The 20,142-nt window shown below is 39.6% G+C and overlaps 1 protein-coding gene and 1 pseudogene across 2 annotated transcripts in view; both read left to right on the forward strand.

Moving 5' to 3' along the window:
* Nucleotides 1-1,209: 1,209 nt before the first annotated feature.
* LOC143883324 (pentatricopeptide repeat-containing protein At1g33350 pseudogene) lies at nt 1,210-4,580 on the forward strand (annotated as a pseudogene). The gene is made up of 2 exons (XR_013252362.1): nt 1,210-3,356; nt 4,167-4,580. The product of XR_013252362.1 is annotated as a pentatricopeptide repeat-containing protein At1g33350 pseudogene (transcript).
* Nucleotides 4,581-6,027: 1,447 nt separating this feature from the next.
* The window catches only part of PNG1 (peptide-N-glycanase 1), a 28,266-nt gene continuing 14,151 nt past the window's right edge, over nt 6,028-20,142 (forward strand). Inside the window, exons 1-7 of the mRNA XM_077388270.1 lie at nt 6,028-6,189; nt 6,276-6,329; nt 6,405-6,560; nt 6,651-6,749; nt 6,883-6,969; nt 11,414-11,496; nt 16,147-16,260. Of these exons, the coding sequence (XP_077244385.1) occupies nt 6,112-6,189; nt 6,276-6,329; nt 6,405-6,560; nt 6,651-6,749; nt 6,883-6,969; nt 11,414-11,496; nt 16,147-16,260 (671 nt within the window). The 5' untranslated portion in view covers nt 6,028-6,111. The remainder of the gene's footprint in view (nt 6,190-6,275; nt 6,330-6,404; nt 6,561-6,650; nt 6,750-6,882; nt 6,970-11,413; nt 11,497-16,146; nt 16,261-20,142) is intronic.

Here is a 20,142-nt window from a genome sequence, read left to right on the forward strand (position 1 = left end):
CACATGTTTTCGATAAGGTGAGGCCCATAATTTACACCCATGGATACCGTGGGTGGGACCACCATCTCTACACAAACCCAAGCATATTGTGGGACCAACCACTATACACCCGTGAGTGGGCCACCATCTCCACCCAAATCCATGCATTCATGCATAGAGGTGGGGCCCACCATTGTACCCCTCAAGTTTTTTATGGGGTTGGGCTCATTATTTTACACCCATGCATAGCATGGGCCAAGAATGCTGGTCTCTTTGTATAAGGTATAGCACTACCACGGATTGATTTAGGTTTCCGGCCTAATCATAAATTAATCTTATTCTCTCCATGTCTCCAGGTCTAACTAGGAAACAATCAAGTGACAACTCCTCCGCGCTCACTCTGAAACTTAAAGAGATCGCACAAAGACAGCCTCTCTCTCTCTCTCTCTCTCTCTCTCTCTGTGTGTGTGTTCTATTGGAAAAATAATACTCGAGAAGACTCTCCACTAGCATAGAAGCAAGAAACCAATCCCAATAATCTCTACCTTGACTTGTTTTCTAGCCACCCTGAGAATTTTTTGTTGACCTCTCCACCTATTTGTCATTATTGCAAATAATTATTGGCCTAGCCACACATGTAATTGAATAATCCTGGTCAGTGGTCATGGCTCTACTTGACCCGATCAATATATACGACCAATGCACATGTGTAGCTTGCCCCAAGTAAGCTCTCATTTTGTTGACTCTATAGAGAGGCCTCAACCCATTCTGTTGACGTTATAAGTTGACTCATCACCTAAGGACACAAGCTTGCCTACTCTTCTAAACAACGCATGCAATTCAAATCTAGGATCATATCATCTTGAAAAGTGAACACAAGCTTGCATACACAATTAAAATAGTAAACAGACTACAAGCCACACGATGAACACAAGATTGCATGATTCGGCAAGAGTTAATTTTTTTTTTAAAAAGAAGATTTGCTAGACAATTTTACGGAAAACCACTTTGCGGCCCACTTTTGCAGTAGAGATCAGCCACAGAGGCATACCTTTTAGAAGATTTAGTCTTATTCATTTAATTCATTTGAGGTGGCTATTCTCTACTGCAAAAGTGAGCCCCAAAATGACTTTCGGCAAGACCATGTGGGTCACCACTGTGTGTTTTACATATTTTTTTGGGCTAGGTCCCATCCAAGACCATCTGGGTCACCTCCTGATATTGTACAAGATCAATGGTCTCAATCACACATCCATCCCCCAAATCATGCCCAAAAATAGTGATTTCAGATTAGAACCACAATTTTGCCCTTCACCATTGATAGTAAAAATGTACTCTTTTGTATGTAGACTTGGAATGGAATAAAGGTTGAGACAGGCCAAAAAATAATGCATGGTTTGTGATTCTAATCCGTGGGATAGATGGGAGCAATAAAAAAACATGCTACTCCTTTTCTATTATCCAGAGGCCATAAATTTTGCTCGTTTTTAAAACTGCACAACTCCTCCTTTGCACGGGCTTCTTTTGATGCCATAAAAAACGCCTCTTCTCCACAAGAAGCCTTACGTCTCTACGCCCAAAGGCTATCCCTACGCATCCCAGTCGATAGTTATACCGCTTTGTATACACTCAAAGCATGCTCTCGCCTCCCTAACCCTTCTCTCATTCGCCACCTCCACACCCATCTCTTCAAAATTGGTCTCCATTCTCACCTCTACGTCGCAACCGCTATCCTAAATGGTTATGTTATCTCTTCTTTCAATGATGCCTGCCTCATGTTTGATGAAATGCCTCAGAGAAACATAGTTACTTGGAATGTCATGATTACTGGTTATTCAAAATCTGGGGATGTTAAAAATGCACGCTTACTCTTTGATGGAATGCCTAGAAGAGACCTAGTATCTTGGTCTGCCATGATTTCTGGCTTCATGGGGATTGGCCAGTGGAACCAAGGACTAGCATTGTTTAGAGAAATGACGAATAATGAAGGGTTGAAACCTGATAAAGTGACCTTGGTGACACTAATTTCAGGATGTGCACACATGGGTTCTGTTAGTCTACTCGGCAAATCAATTCATGCCTATGCGAAGAAGAACCAGTGGGAACTTAATGTGGCAGTTGGGACAGCTCTGGTTGACATGTATGCCAAATGTGGATTCATGGAAAGTGCTTACCGAATTTTCGAGCGAATGACCGAGAGGAATGTCATGACTTGGAGCTCCATGATATGTGGATTGGCCTCGCATGGCCGCGGGGCAGAGGTGCTCTCTGTGTTTGAGAAGATGATCAAAGCGAACGTTAGACCCAATGAGTTCACCTTCACAGGAGTCCTCAATGCTTGTAGTAATGCGGGCCTGGTTGATGAGGGCCGCAAGAATTTTTACAGAATGGTTGAAGAGTTTGGGTTAGAGCCTAGGATCCATCACTATGGGTGCATGGTTGATCTATTGGGAAAAGCAGGGCTGTTGGAAGAAGCTTATGAGCTAATTAAGACAATGAGAATTGAACCCAATATTGTGGTTTGGGGTTCTCTATTGGCAGCTTGTAAGTTGCATAGACAATTCGAGATTGCTGAGAGAGTGATCGAACGGGTTCTGAATGTGGCGAAGCCAGAGGAAGATGGTGGAGTGTATACTCTTATATCTGATTTGTATGCTTCAAGTGGGAAATGGGAGAATGTGGAACAGGTGAGGAAGTTAATGGCTGACAGAAATGTGAGGAAGGTTTGTGGGTCTAGTTTCATAGAGGTGGAACAGCCAGGACGTTGCGCTAGCTCTTTCTCTTGATGCCTTTAACTGTTCTGCCTTATGGCGTTCAGTTCTAGCCAGCAACAATTACATTGATCTAAATGCATAGCACTTCAAGCTTCGAATTGAATTATTGATGGTTCAATCAATCTTTCTTGGGTGAAACAGAGGATATCTTGATCAGGGGGAGAATGGGGAAATCCCATAGGACCCACTGATTGGTATTCTGCACCCTTTGATTGATTTACCTGAACAACAAAACAAATGTGGATCGCTTCCACCTATTTTAGCATTTCCAATCGAACATCCTTCGTTATCTTACTGAAGAAGGATTGGAAGCCAATCCAACATGAGAGGGGGGAAGATGGGAGTAGATGAACTTACTTCAGTTCGTGAAATTCAGCAACCTCCAACCCAACATGAGAGGAAGGAGGAAGAAGATGAACGTACTCTTCCAACATGAAGGAGGAAGGAGGAGGAAGATGAACTTACTCTTTTAAGCATGTTGACTCTATCTTGCAGTCCATCTTACTATTGTCATGGTCAGATATTTCCATGAGTGGTGTAGGAAGAAGTGGCCCAAAATCCGCCTTCCTCAATTCTATCAAACAGCACAGTTCTATTGCTATGGTAATCTCTGCAAACAAAATGATTTCATCATAAGTAAAAAAAAGGAATATATGATTGAAAAAAAAAAATAGGGATTCCACCAGTGACAAGAAATTTCTCCTTCTCAATACCATCTAAGATATATAGTATTCCAGAGGATATGCAAGAGTTTCTTTTAGCTATATCTGAGAAGAAGAAAAATCTTCAGAAAGAAACAAAATAACAGGAGACAAAAACTGATCCAAGCATGATATAATTCCTATTACATCCTCTCTCCCTAACAGATCCAAAGCCTAATTAGCTTCTCACAAGACATGAAACAAGGAAAGATCAGCTCCTTTAGTAAGCATCCAAAATGCTGTAATGTGAGCTGAGGACCCAAACTTTGATGGAGTTCCCTGGATATTACATCTGAAGAATCCTCCTCAACCCATAGGCTAGCACCCATCCCATTAAGCAAGGAAGGCCAGCAAGTGCAGATCTTTCTTTTGATTCGGTGGCCTATCAGCCTACCTTTCACAGAACACATTTTTTTATCCCCTAACATGTCTTTCTGAAAAAGGGCTCTTCATTACTAGTCACCCAATTAAAAGTAACATCAATATTCATCTTACCACAATCATCTCTTCCATGTTTGACAATGGGAGTACATTGATCGACCCTTCGTTCTTTGGTCCACCGTTCAACTTTTCACTGCTATGTGACTTTGGTTTCTAGCTCCATCACCAACTTTCAACTGGTTCGGATGGTTATTTAGTCAACTTTAACTAGATTAGGTCCATTCCCAATATGATCTTGATGCAAGGGATCAATAATTTGTATTTTGTGCAGTGGCCCCTAGCAGAAAAATCGTCAACACAGAAAAAAGAGAGCAACAGAAAAATCAACAAAGCGTCAAGAATGGGCTCTACAAATGGCAGCACCACAACAAGCTCAGTCCTCTCCACGCCCTCCCTACAAGTGAATCTACCATGAAGCTGGGGACGTGTTTGATGCCCAAGCAACCATATTGTTTTGTTGAGTCTCAATATAAGGCAAACCTAAAAGGTGTTCATTGAGAATCCAAAAGGCGGTTAGTAAGGCCAAGGTTTCAGCTTCACTAGTCTAATCTGGCATAAAATCTCCTATGGTATTACTCTCAATGTGCACTACTTATCTGCAAGCATGTAAGCTTCTGAATTCTTTGATATGAGCACATGGAGGAACCAAATGCAATACTCAAATCTTCTAAAACCTCTTCAAATATCTCTGGTAGTCGCCATGGATAACCCATTCCCTCTCTACCCTATCTAATCACAATTAATGAGTAGCCTTCACCAAAGGATTCTTTACTTTGGAAAGGAATTAGCAGTTCAACCCGTGCCTAATTGCTACAAGCTTCTCTTCAGTCGAGGAAGGTGAATATTCTTGTAGTACCCCTTGTTGGTCCCAGGGACGGAGGAGGCTAGGTTAGCCGGAAGACGGTTATCGGTTCAAGGACGCAAGTCCTTTTCACCCACCAGACTAGCATAGATTAATCTAATGACACCACTTTCGTCTAGGGTGACAATGGATCCAATTTGGATCCACCTATGTCTTGGTCACGATCCATTCAGATCCCTTATCAGCCCGACTCTTTTTCAAAGTGCTTTTTGAAACTTGCTAAGTCTAGATCACAATCCATTTTGAAACAGTCTAGGTCACAATCCATTTTGAATCAGTCTGCCCATCGAAGATTCTTCGGAGTGTTACATGCCCTTACATTTTATAGAGGTAGGGCTTTGGGTTAGTGAAGGAAAGAGGGAAGAAACTTGCGAGAGAGTAGATTCGTAATCGAAAAAAGCGGTAAAAATGAATTATTTATTGTAGTTTTGAGTGGAGTTTTTAATATTATATAGGCATTTGCTGGGACCAGAAAGGCATTTCGCGGAACGGCTATCGCATGACAGAGCAGCCATGTAGGCTCACTTTTCAACAGATTTTGTCCTTATTCATTTAATTGATCTGAGGTGGCTGCGCTCTCATCCAACAGCCGTTCCGCGAAATGCCTTCTGCAATGGTCCCTAGCAAAGTACCTCTCATATTATAAAGGGTATTTTTGTACATAGGTGCTCTCCCTTCGGACATAGGACCGATGCTCCATCAAATTTTGTGGTCACCTCTGGGTAAAGATCTGAAATAATTTCAGATCTTATGAGATGGATCCAGGTGACACAATCGGATTCAACAGTTGTGCCCACATCCTATACGTTAACATTCGGATCCCTTTGGAGCCATTGAAGGATCCATCGGACCGTCTGAGTGCCTTGACGCTTCTACTCTCGCCTCTACGATGTGGCCTAGATGCTCAGGAATTTCTTTGCTAGATCCCTCAAAATTGAAAACGGGATTCCGTTTGGAAAATAAAAATAGGACTGATGTGGCCGTTGATTTGTTCCTTTTAAATGTATACTTATTGCTTTATGGGGATTGAGCTCTCTCCATTTGTCCGTTAGTGAACGTGGCTCAAATGTTTGAAACCCCTTTTTCCCCAAAACGGAATCCCGTTTTCCTAGCAGTGCTCTCCTTTTTTTATGTTGCCCAAAGGGGAATCTTCAATTTAGGGACCCAACCATGCATGGTTCCAAAGAATTTTTTAACCCTAGAACTAAAGTCCAACCCCCATTAAAATATGAATAATATATGTGGCGATTTATCACAACGGAAGAAGGAACAGAGGTAAAACATTAGAAGACTAAAGAAGCGAGTGCGAATACCTTTCCCCTCTGCAAACAAAAAAGCTCCAAAACCTCCAAAAATGGTGGCTCGCAAATTCCTGGTTCACCACAGCGACTCTCAATTTCATCTCGATTACGATACTGAAGACGGCCTCGATGTCTCTCTCTGCAAAATTCTCTCTCCTTTTGTTCTTATTCTTTGTTTTTTATTCTTCTAATCTTCTTCTCAATCCACTTTCTTCAGGTTCTCAAACTCCAGCTCTTCTCTCTCACATCTATCCTCCCTGACGAACAAAAGGTCTCTCTCTCTCTCTCTCTCTATTTATGTATATATTTTTCATACTCATTGATGATCTCTTTACTGTTACAAAAGATATTGGGGGAGGATAATCAGCCTGTTCTAGAAGATTCAGATCTCGAACGAGTCGCAGAGAAACTCCGATTGGTATCGATCGAGGATCAAGATTCTGTCGATCCTTCCAATGCTGAATTGGCCATATCTGATGAAGAATTGGCTCGGATTTTGCAGGTAGAGTTATCCAAACCAGAAAAAGAAAATTAGGGTTTATGATATTGGAGCTGTTGTTGAATTTTATTCTTTGTTTTTCTTCATTGTTAGGCTGAAGAGGAGGCGCTTTTCTTCCACCAATTCCGTGCCGGAGAAAATAGACAAGAGTTCGCGCAGAGGATTCAACCCTATGTCAAACAAGTTCTCCTGGTAAATTGTAACTCTTTTTCTTGTAATTCTTATTTTATCTTTCTTTTTTATTTTGTGAGGAAAATAAGGTAAACAAAAAATTAAATGAGAGGAATGAATGTGATGTTTTTGGGATGTGTACTTGTTGATGTAGTATGAAGACCCAGTTCACCAGGAGGCGGCCCGCAAGACGGTTCCCGTGGATGAACTTGAAGAAAAGGCATTGGTTTCTTTGGCCAAGGTATGTTTGGGGTTTTTGCAATGTGGGAATTTGCGTTGTTGTTTGTTTAATGTTGCTTTGAATCACTGGCATTGGGTTCAGATCACTATGCTGCCACTCTTATTTTGCACTAGAATGCATAGTTTCAAAACTCCTGTGTCATCATGGGCTCCCCGAGTCGGTTCTCTTTTACTTTGGCCGCGTTCTTGTTAAGGGAACACCCCAGAGCCAGAACACAGGCGCCGTCCTCTCCCCCACCAGCACAAGTGAATATGAGAAGATCACGTCTCGTTAGGTGGCAGTATCAGGCGCCGTCCTCTCCCCCACCAGCACAAGTGAATATGAGAACATCACGTCTCGTTAGGTGGCAGTATCACCGTCTACACGTCGAGTCACGAGATCTCAAGTGCAAGTACTCGACGCCGTGAATCAACAAATTCGGGTGATAGACGAAAGCGCGTTGGTCCAAGTCCGTGTTTTGCCCTACAAAACACGGACTTTCGATCAGAAACACTTTCCCCGCTAGGGACTTTCGCAAAAGGAATTTCGCGGATGAGTGTTGCATGTGAGAATAGCCACGCAGGCTCACTTTTCAGCAGATTTTGTCTTATTCATTTAATTTTATCTGAGGTGCGTGGCTGCTTTCACATGCAACAGCCAGCCACGAAATGTCTTTTCTGCGAAAGTCCCTAGCAAATCCCTATATATATATATATATATATATATATATATATATATATATATATATATAGAGGAATAAGATTGTGCGGTCGACCGCAGAGGGCCCAAAAACATGGGTCCCACATTTTTTGTGCTGATCAAAACTATTCATTTGCAAGGCCCCATCATAGATAGGGTGTCTACAAAAATCAGGTCCGTTGGACATTCCTAACCCCTCTAACAATGGAGGGAAAAAATGGGCAGATTTGTGGCAAACGGTGTCTGTCCATTTTGACCTCCACAAATGGATGGGTTAGGATGATCCTAAGGAGCTGATTTTTTGTACATACCCCATCTATGTAAGGGCCTTTCAAATGAATGCTTTGTCGGCCCGTGCATTGCACGGGATTTTTTACTAGTGTATATATATAGCAGAAGAAAAAAAGATAGAATTATTTGAATTTCTCCCAAAATTCTAATAGAATTACACATCACTTTTTTTTAACGAAGGCACCTACTCAACCCTCATATTTTCAATCCTACCCCCTCCTTTATTCTTTTTAACAAAGGCACCCATTAAAGCCACATAATTTCAATCCTACCCCACTCCTTTATGCTTTTCTAATAAAAAAAGTGGACAAAGTCAACATAGTGACGTTTTTTCTTTGCAAAATTGCAGGTTGGGTACATATGTTACATAATACTACGGATTTTTATGAACATATTACATAATACTACGGATTCAGGACACCTTTCAAAATATTGACGAATTCCGGGCACCTTAAGAGGAACCACATATTATGGAAACCTCTATAGATTGGAGGGCTAAGATCAGCCTATGGAAATATTTTACGGGCACAACCTATTTCTGTTGTGTTCCATCGCATGGACGGTTTGGATCAATCTATGATGTGGTCCGTACAGTTCTTTGTCGGCCCGTGCATCGGACGGGGTTTCTTTACTAGTATATATATATATATATATATATATATATATATATAGAAAACATTTCCTACACACTTGTGTAGGTAAGTTACCTACACACTAGCTTAAAATACAGTGGGGGCCCACATTGTTTGGGTGATCCAAACCATTCATTTGAATGGTCCTCACAGAGATAGGGTGTCCACAAAAAATCAGATTCATAGGATCATCCCAACCCCACAATTTGTGGAGGTAAAATGGACGTGTATACCTTCACAAATTAGTCCATTTTTTGCCTCCATAGTTTGAATGGTTGGGATGATCCTATGGATCTGATTTTTTGTGGACATCCTATCTATGTGAGGACCATTCAAATGAATGGTTTGGATCACCCAAACAATGTGGGCGCCCACTGTATTTTAAGCTAGTGTGTAGGTAACTTACCTACACAAGTGTGTAGGAAATGTTTTCTCATATATATATATATATATATATATGAAAATGATTGTGAGCTTGAAGCTCATATAGCTTATATGAGCTTGAGGGCCCAAACACATATGGGCCCACATTGTTAGGATGATCCAAAGCATTCATTTGAAAGGCCCTTACATAGATAAGGTGTGTACAAAAAATCAGCTCCATAGGATCATCCTAACCCATCCAAAAGTGGAGGGCAAAATGGACAGACACCGTTTGCCACAAATCTGCCCATTTTTGCCCTCTGCTTTTGGAGGGGTTAGGATGATCCAATGGAGCTGATTTTTGGTACACACCCTATCTATGATGGGGCCTTGCAAATGAATGGTTTAGATCACCACAAAAATGTGGGACCCATCTGTTTGGGCCCTCAAGCTCACAATCATTTTCCTCTCTCTCTCTCTCTCTATATATATATATATATAGAGAGAGAGAGAGAGAGAAAACGGTTCCTACACATATGTGTAGAGAGTTCTCTACACACTAGCTTAAAATACAGTGGGGGCCCACATTGTTTGGGTGATCCAAGCCATCCATTTTAAAGGCCCTCACATAGATAGGGTGTCCACAAAAAATCAGATCCATAGGATCATCCCAACCCTACGATTTGTGGAGGTAAAATGGACGTGTATAAACCTTCACAAATTAGTCCATTTTTTGCCTCCACAGTTCGAATGGTTAGGATGATCCTATGGATCTGATTTTTTGTGGACACTCTATCTATGTGAGGGCCTTAAAAATGAATGGTTTGGATCACCCAAATAATGTGGCCCCCACTGTATTTTAAGCTAGTGTGTAGATAACTTATCTACACATATGTGTAGGAACCGTTTTCTCATATATATATATATATATATATATATATATATATATATATATATATATATATATATATATATATATATATATATATATATATATATATATATATATATATATATAGGATAGAGTTGCTGCGCTCGAGCACAGAAACAGGGTGGGGCCACATTTTGGGTGGGATTCAAAGCATTCATTTGATGGGCCCTTTCATGGGTAGGGTGTCTACAAAAAATCAGCTCTATTGGATTACCTTAGGGTGTCCATTTGTGGGGCAAAAAATGGACAGATTTGTGAAGAAACAGTATCTGTCCATTTTTGGCCCCACAAATGGACACTCATTGGTGATCCAATGGAGTTGATTTTTGGTAGGCCCCCCATCCATGATGGGGCCTTCCAAATGAATGGTTAGGATCTCCCCCCAATGGCTCCACCCCCTGTTTTTGTGATCGAGCGCAGCAACCCTTTTCTCATATATATATATTATATATATATATATATATATATATATATATATATATAGTAGAAGAGAAATAAGAGAATTATTTGAATTTCTCCCAAAATTCTAATAGAATTACACATCACTTTTTTTGACTTTTTTTAACAAAGGCACCCATTAAAGCCACATAATTTCAATCATACCTCCCTCCTTTATGCTTTTTTAATAAAAAATCTATAGGGTGATCTTAACCATCCGATTTAAGAGGAACAACATATTATGGAAACCTCTATAGATTAGAGGGCTAGGATCAGCCAATGGAAATGATTTTTGGGGCACAACCTATTTATGTTGTGTTCCATCACATGGATGGTTTGGATCAACCTATGATGTGGTCCGTACAGTTCTTTGTCGGCCCGTGCATCGCACGGGGTTTTTTACTAGTATATATATATCTTTGGTCCACCACATTTTACCCTTGTCTCCTTGGGTGTCTTCATTGATTTTTGTTGTGCTGTGTGGACTCACTGACTACATCTAGTGATTCTGCCTGCCTCTTTTTAAAATGATGATTCGGACTACCTTTTTTGTAACACGTTATCTGTTTTCGCATGAGAACCCTAGGCCTTGGTGCTCCATTGATGGACGTTAATGCAATGTCATGTCATGTGATCTATTTAACTCTATCTCATATAAAAGGCAACTCTGTTGTTTAAAGCACCAGCAATGTTCTCCTTCAATCTTGGGAAAAGCTTCATCCTTCCACTTGAAGAAATGTTGGGGAACTAAAATGGATTTTAATGTTTCTTATCTAATAGGCTGTTTTATTTTGCTTCTAAATCTGTATTTTAAACCATAATATTGTGCCCATGAGGTTTACTCAAAGCTGAGTTATGATTATAGGAGAATTATTTCCAAAGTTTATACATTTTGAATCGTCTGTACTCTTCTTGGGCGTTCATATCTGTAATGTTGTGCTTGCATTTAATGCCATTTTGTTATTATGGGGGCTACTCGTGGCTTAATTCATATTTGATGAATCAAACTAGTGTGTAGGTAAGATGCAAATGGGCACCCTTCCAGAATTTCTATTGCATATATGCTTAAGCAACCAATTTGCTGAAACCTCATTTTGATTTCTTTTAACAGGAGGGAAAGTTCAAACCTTCTAAGGTTGAGGAAGATCATGCCTTCTTGCTGCAATTGCTTTTCTGGTTCAAAGAATCATTCAGGTGTCATTCTTTACTTGGATGTTTTCTACTACAAACTTGGTAACAAATTTAGGAGGTTATGGTAAACAATTTTCAAGCCCTTTTTTTTCAAGTTTCCCAATGGAACAGGATTGGGTCTGTCCACGCTTGATCCTATTATTAACATGCCTGGAAATCCAGCCCTGTGGGTATGATTGCCCGGCTTGAACCTGTCTCGGGGCAGAAGTATTTGGGTCCAGTAACCACAATGGGTTGGGCCAGTTCAGGCCAAAAGACTACCGATACAGGTCAGGCCTGTCCAGTTCACTAAATGGATAAATCGAACCCATAAGAGTCCAGACCTTGGAAGGCCTGTCAGACAGTCCAACCTATTTGCTACCTTATTAATATGAAAAAAATTTGTTAAGAATTTCACGTAGTGATAATTCACTCAACTGGAAGCGCTCTATCATTGATGTTGGTTATTGGTAAAACTGAAGTAGACAAGTGAGAAATGTGATTTACGGAGATGAAATTAGACAGCATTATTCATTAGATGGGAAAGCAAGGAATGCGTTTACGTGGTTTAACCAGTTATTAATCATTAAATATTTAAGGAGGGTTGCTAGGAAAAAGGGATCCCGTGCTGAAAAAAAAGCAGGGGATCCTCTGTTGTGACACGTGCGCATAAGTCAAAAGAAAGAGAGCGCATATCCCCACAAAATAAAAATCACGTGAAAATCGCCAAATCGTTGGGCCATTTTCACCCCTTCTTTATTTTCAATACGGGATCCCGTTTTAGAAGTCGTTTTCCATATTTAAGGATTATTGCTTTAAGTGGAAGGCCCATGTCGAAAGCCCTCACAAGATGGTCACCTCCTCCCCAAAATGTAATCTAGTTGAACTTTAAGTGGAAGGCCCACGTCGAAAATGTATCCATGGAAGGGCCTTCCAAATGAATGCTTTGGATGCCCCAAAAAATGTGGGGCCACATGTGTTTTTGAGCTCGAGCTCAGATAAGCTTATCCAAGCTCGAGCTCAAGATCACTTTCCTCATATATATATATATATATATATATATATATATATAGAGAGAGAGAGAGAGAGAGAGAGAGAGAGAGAGAGGTTGCTGCTAATGAGTGCGTAAAACAAGGTCAGGCCCACATGTTTTGGGTGATCCTAAGCATTCATCTCAGAGGCCCCATCATGGATGGGGTGTGTGCTAAAAATCAGCTCCATTGGATCATCCTAACCCTTCCATTTGTAGGGTGAAAAAAACGATTAGATTTGTGGAAAAACAGTATCTGTCCATTTCCCCACCCACAAATGGACACCCTAAGATGATCCAATGGAGCTGATTTTTGGTACACACCCTATCCATGATGGGGCCTTTGAGATGAATGCTTAGGATCACCCAAAACATGTGGGCCCAACCTTGTTTTATGTACTCGTTAACAGCTATCTTAGCTGCTAACGTTAGCAGCAACCCTTCTCTCTCTCTCTCTCTCACACACACACACACACACAGATATATATATATATATATATATATATATATATATATATGAGGAAATAATTTGTGAGTAATTGCTCAGATAAGCTTATATGAGCAGAGCTCACAAACCATAGGGGGCCCAAATTTTGGGGGTGACCCTAAGCATTCATTTGGAAGGCCTCATCATGTATGGGGTGTGTACCAAAAATCAGTTCCATTAGATCATCCTAACCCTTCCATTTGTGGAGGGAAAAAATGAGCAGATTTGTGGACAAACGGTATCTATCCCTTTTTCCCTCAACAAATGGACACCCTAAGATGATCCAATGGAGCTGATTTTTGGTACACACCCCATCCATCATGGGGCCTTCCAAATAAATGCTTAGGATCACCCCCAAAATATGGGCCCCCCTATGGTTTGTCAGCTCTGCTCAGATAAGCTTATTTGAGCAGCTGCTCACAAACCATTTCTCTCTCTCTCTCTCTCTCTATATATATATATATATATTCGCGTGCGCGTCTCATGTCTCACTCAAAAACAAAAGAGAACAAAAAAACACCGACTTCACTTGTTTTGTCGGTCTAATGGCGAAGAAGGTCCAGATGTGATGCCCACTATCTAGGAAGCACGGGTACTCTCCCGGGGCTCCCGCACCCGACATGTATGGGGTGCGTACCCCATTTAAAAAAAAAAAAAAAAAAACTAGTTTTGGTGGTTGGGTGCGTGTCGAGTGCGCACCACGCGTACTCGACACGTCCTGCTTCTCATGTAAACCATTTAAGTAAATGTCTTTACTATTTTATTGTCCATTTACTTAAGATTTACATGTAAATAACGGAATACCCCCCTTTTGGATTTATTAAAAATAGTTTTAACACCCAAATCTAAAAGGAAAAAAAGTCAACTCTCCAGTTCTAGTACAAAATTCAAAAAAAAAAAGGGTCGGGTCAAAATTTTAACTTTCTTAACTTCCAAACGGTGGGGTATTTTTCAAATTTTAAAAATTCATAAAATCTATCGTGTCCAAACATTATTAAATCCTAAAAGTCCGGTAAAAAAAATCTCATAATTTGGTCTCTAAAAATTATTCATCTTGCCAGGCACTGGTCAACACACTGGTGATAGACTTTTTTTCTAATGAATGATGTATTGATGCCTCATGTTATGAAATATGGAACTTAATCACTTATGGAATGAAGAGTAATATTATTTAATTGCTCTACAATTATTATTTTTAATTTTTATAAATATATAATAAAATATTAAAATATATTATTATATTCGGCGTACCCGAACGTACCCGCACCCAGTTTTTTTGGCAAATCACGTACCCACGTACCCGTGTCGTGTCGTACCCGCACCCCGTACCCGTACCCGTGCTTCATAGCCCACTATTCCTATCATCTTTTATTTTTATGGACGTATAGGAATGATTTCTAACTTGGTAGTCATGCACGTTATTAACTGAGTACCATTTTCCCTATTTTGACCATCTAATAATGTTTATCCTCAGTTCATTATTTATGTTTTCAAACATGTAAGGTGCCTCTATTCAGATGATCTTTTGCATGTTCAATTTTGACTCACCTTATCCGTAAACTGAAACTCAAATGCCAATGTTTTATGTTAGGTCATATCATTTGCTTAACTTCATCGTTCAAGTAGAATCATGTGATTTTAAGTCTCTATCACTTTATGCCTTTATCTAGCACACTTTCTGATGCAGTTCCAACTTCATCTCCATATTCAACTCCCAAAAGCCCTCTGATGGGGATTGTAGACGTCCCTTACGGGTTTATTCTAGGCGGGCCGCACTCATAGGGCTTCGTAGGGATTTTTTATTGTTCGTTGGAATATTTTAGGCATTTTTTATTTTGTTAGGGTTATTTTGGTCTTTTAATTGATTTTAGGGACATTTGTTGGTTCCCTGTATATATGTATATAGGCCAGTTGTAGACTTTATAGTCACTTTTGATACTCTTTGATTGATTGACTGACAGCTTCTGAGATTTCTCCCTACTTGTGGTTTTACTCTATTCTTCCCCTTCTCTTCTTCTCCTCGTCTATTATTCTCCTTTTCTCTTATTCTTCTCTCCCGACCCTCCATCACCCTCAAGTGTCTCCATCATCATCACAAGGAGGGCAATTGAAGGAGTCGAAATAAGGGTTGAGATTGACCCTTACCGTGGAGGTCTAGTGATATCAGCAAGTCCAAAGACCCCAGTTGGGTTTGAACTTGCAACAAGATGCCATTTTTAATTTTAAAGGGGATATCATGAATTTTGTTTGAATTTTTGGACTTGTTTGTATGAGTTTCCAAAGTCCATATTTAGAAACTCTGGGAGTGGTTTAGGGACAAAAACTTCTACTTTTTATTGTAAGACTTCAATTTAGATTAGGAAAGTGCTTTTTGAAAGGAATGGGTTTGGAAGTGGATATCTTTTATATATAACGTTGTTATTGATAAATTTTCTCTGTTTTTGGAAATTATTCCTAAATCGAGAATGGTTTTTTGAAGAAAAGGTATTCAAAGAAGAAATTTTTATTCCTTTCATGATTTTTGATTATTCAGGATTAGAGGAGTTTGATCTAATCTCGAAAGCATTCTTTGGAAAATCAAATTGTTCGAATTGGAGTGTTTCTCCAATAATGATGGGAGATATTTCAAATACTTGGAAAAAATAATGAGTCGAAGTAATTTTGTACTGTTAGGTAGCAAAGAATGAAGGAAAATTCAAGATCATTAAGTTCCTAGTTATGCTTGGGCGATGCTAGCTTGAGTCACAAAGGAACTCTTAACTATCTATGACTAGAAAATGTTCTTTTGATTTTATTGTTGGCTCCAACTTGTGCAGTTTGTTTGGAGTTCATCTTGATAATAGAATTATATCCATATGGATGATCTCTACAGCCTCTTTTAATTATTTCCATATGGCTGATCTCTACACCATCTTTTAATTTTACTAATTTGTTAGTGCTATATGGCAATCCCAAGTCAGCATCAAATTGGTGATCAAGTGGGTTACGTCAAATAAATTTTTATTTGTACTGTTTCGTCTTATCATTGTTTGTAGTGTTTGTACTTAGATTTTACTTCATAAATTTTTTCATTTAATTAAATATCTTATCAGTATTTTTAGCTCTTAATGAAACAATAATTACTGTGAGCCTTTGTCTGCTATTTTTAATATCACAGGTGGGTTAATTCACCTCCCTGTGATGGTTGTGGTAGTGGAACCAGCCACTCTGGCATGGGTGTTGCACTTCCTCATGAGATTCAATTTGGAGGTGCTCGAGTTGAACTTTATAGGTATGCCGATATGATATATACCCATTTCCATTTTCTGGTCTCTTAGTAGTAAATTGGTATATGGTTCCATTTAAGACATTTTGATTATATCTTGACGCTACTTCTGTTTTTTCCTTCCATGCACGAAGAAATTGTAGGAATTTTGGCTGGGAAGGCATGCTTCCATTTCTTTTTTTCTTTTTGCTTTGCGACCATCTATGTTGGCCGTACTCCGTAGGCTAGATGTAATTTTGTATTATTCTTTTTTGTTCACTAAGTGATACGTGTAGGTTTCTTTTATTCTTGCTTAATAGCTAACACTACATTGAGCACTGGTTAGTGCATTGTAGGCTTTGGCCTGTTTTAGTCATCACTGGTTTGTGTTTTGGTTACTACTGGAGTTATGTAGTTGACAGCTTGCCACATTTGATTCATCACATAATTGTGTGCCTTTTCTAGACACAAGTAATCCTTCAATGTTAGTCTACAGACGGCTTTATCACATGATGTGTTACTCTGCACTTGTAACCCTATGACTGTAAGACTAAGTACTTTTCACAAACATATTTGACACATACACTATTTTCGCATGAGCCTTAGTATAGTATTGTGTCTTTATCTTTTTCCTACGTTTGTAGTTTCTGGGTGTCAATCGTTCCTTAATTGAATAGTATTAGAACGTTAATTCCTTCTGATTTTCTGTAATCCCTTGATCTACATCTTATGTACCAGCGTTATCATTGGAATGGTTTTTATACTTGTACTTCAAATAATTTTTTCCTTCATTTAATTTTTGGCATATATTAGTATCTGGCATATATTAGTATCCATTGGCAAGCTCATGAACGTTTGATACATGTTGATTTGGAACATGAGATAGTGCTTATTTCACTTCATTCATGTTTTTTGTAAATACACATTTGGTTTCTTGATTCTTCAATGATTTTTTTATCCGTTCATCATGAAACTTCACGGGCTGAATCTTTCTAATTTGGAAAGTTTTTAAATTGAGGAAGTGATATATTTGGGCTGTGATAAGTAATTTAGAGTAATGGAAGAAGTTCATTGAATTTAGCCAGTCGAGATTCTACTTTTAAAATTTGATTTTTTTTGTTTTCTTGAGGAGCAACATGTAATATACTTCATATTTATTTTGGGCTGCTTTAAAATAGCAATTAGGTTTTATTTTCGTTGATCTTTTAGGATCCCCTTCAATTGTAATAAGTCATAGAGATAGAAGAAGAGAGAAACCACTGAGTCTCAACTCAGTTCCTTGCATTATATTATAATGTCAAATATAGAATATGCTCATACACACACACACACACACACACACACACACACACATATATATATATATATATATATAGGTTGGTCGAAATGAGCAAAATACCTCTGACATGAATTTTGACTAATTCTAACACTCCCTGCCAACATGGGTCCTCTAGACATGTTAAGCTTGTTTACAAAGTGATGATGATCAGCTGTAAGCCCCTCAATGAAAAATCCGTAATTTATTCATGGCACGTTAGCTAGCGTCGTGGGTTTGCTCCCCATAGATGCGAGTTCAAGTCCCCTCGGAGTTACCTGATGTACGTGGTTTACAGGTTATTCCGTGCATTCATAGGGATTAGTCCCGCCCTAAAATGGGGTGGGGAGACCCTATGTCATCAAAAACAAAAAAAATGTAACATACCAATTGAATACTTCACTTCCACTCTCTACAAATGCAGTGGTAGTCAATATCAATATGTTTGGTTCTAGCATGGAAGACCAGGTTTTGTGATGGTTTGATGTCTCTCTGGTTGTCATAAAACAGCACATCAGTATCTGACCTGAGATGGAGTTCTGCATAACATGTCTCAGCCATGTGAGCTCTGCACTAGTGGTGGCCATCGCTCCATACTCAGCTTTCACACTTGATCAGGATACATCTTCTGCTTTTTGCTGCTCCAAGAGATCAAGCAATCATTCATCAATATTCAATACACAATATTCTGTAATAGTTCTTCGTGTGTCTCGGGGTCACTAGCCGAATTTGCATGTGGGTAACCACATATCCTTACTCATATCTTGACCAAGGTTTCAAGTTTCAATTTCAATATGCGCGTTTTAAGTCATGATAGAAATGGAAACATATTAGTTTCGGATGGAAATTTTGGTGGAAAACCTATAAACTTATGGAAACGTATGGAAATGTATGCAAATGATGCACATTAAAGATGAAACTTCAGAAAATACCAGAATAAGCACAAATACACACGAAAATATCTTTCTGGATGTAAGTGGTGTTCACTGCATCTTCTCAAAGATATCTTTCCAGATGTATTCTTGGAAGCAGAGAACAAGGAGGCTTTTCTTAAAGATTATATGGACCATGGTTTTAAATTTCGGCCGAAACGAAATATTTCGGTTTCGGTGGAAAACGAAACCAAATTCACAGTGAGTCGGAAAAGTACCAAACTTCGCTGAAATGTTTCGGAAATTTCGGCCGAAACGAGCGAAACGTTTCGTTTCCGTAAAATTTCGGTGAAACGTTTCTGTGAAGTACAAAATTTCACTCGAAATTTCGGTGAAACGTTTCGGAAATTTCCGAAATTTCACCGAAAGTGAAATTTTTACAAGATTTCATCGGAAATTTCGTACCGAAACCGAAACCGAGATTTAAAACCTTGATATGGACAAGAGTGGAGATTTTATAGAATGGAGACCATTGTTTAGAAGGATTTTTTTTTGAGAGAGATTGAGTCTACTGCCGGGCTTTTCCAATTGGTAGAAGAGCTTTATGTCAAAAGGACTGGCGAGGATAAAGGGTTTTGAATTTGGAATTCATCGGGAGAATTCTTTGTGAAATCTTTCTACTTTCACCTTGTGACCGGCCCCGCTTCTACCGATATAGCCAGGATTTGGACGGTCCAAGCCCCTACCAGCGTATGTCTCTTCGGCTGGGTGGTTCTTTGAAAAAGAATTCAGACTATTGATTTCCTACGAAAGAAGGAAATGTTGATTATAGATCACTGTCCCCTTTGCATTGAGGCAGGGGAGTCAGTGGACCATCTATTTATCCATTGTCGTTTAGCAATGGAAGTATGGAGAATTATTACGCTGGTTTGGTATTTCTTGGGTATTTCCTGCTACCTCATGGATCTCTATTTGGGTTGGCCTCTTGTTCCTTGGAGAAAGAAAGGTAAATCCTTTGGAACGTATCCATTTTAGCTACTTTATGGGTGTTATGAAAAGAAAGGAATGCTAGAGTCTTCAAAATCACGCAAAGAGGTCAAACTAAGGAAGCAGGAAACACATACCTCGAAGGGGAATCACGTTTCCCACGTTCTGAAGCGGGAAGTGTCTTGCTTCCCCAAAAAATGGGAAACGTGTTTCTAAGTCGTGGGAAACGCGCTTCCCCAAAATGGGAACTCGCTTCCCCGTTGCTTTCCATCGTTTTAATTTTATGGGAATCACAAAAATGGGAAACACGCTTCCCCGCACTTCCCTGACCCTTCACGCTCCCCGCTTCCAACCATCTTGGAGAGCCTTCGTTTCCCGCTTTCGCTTCCTGCCCTGGCAACCTTGGATCAAATTATCTTTTCATCAAGTTGGTAGCCTTGACGATTTCCTGGGTTACAGCTATCCCTTGCTTCATATTTGTATTGGCTTTCTATCTAAGGAAAGCGTGGAAAGAAATCTATCTCAGTGTGGAGAGGAAATAGAAGATCGTGCAGGATTGGATTCCTCTTGTTCCAGGCTTCTTAAAGCTTAATTTTGATGGTCTAGCTTGGGGAGTCCAGGTCCAGCAGGTATTGGGGGCGTTCTAAGGAACGAGGCTGGAGAAGTTATATGGACCTTCGTTGGCCCTATGGCATAGCCGATGCTAGTGAGTCGGAGGTGCGTGCTGTCCACCAA

Source organism: Tasmannia lanceolata, unplaced genomic scaffold, assembly GCF_043159265.1.
Source record: "Tasmannia lanceolata isolate RefF3 unplaced genomic scaffold, GAP_Taslan_0.1 ptg000008l, whole genome shotgun sequence".
NCBI lineage: Eukaryota > Viridiplantae > Streptophyta > Magnoliopsida > Canellales > Winteraceae > Tasmannia > Tasmannia lanceolata.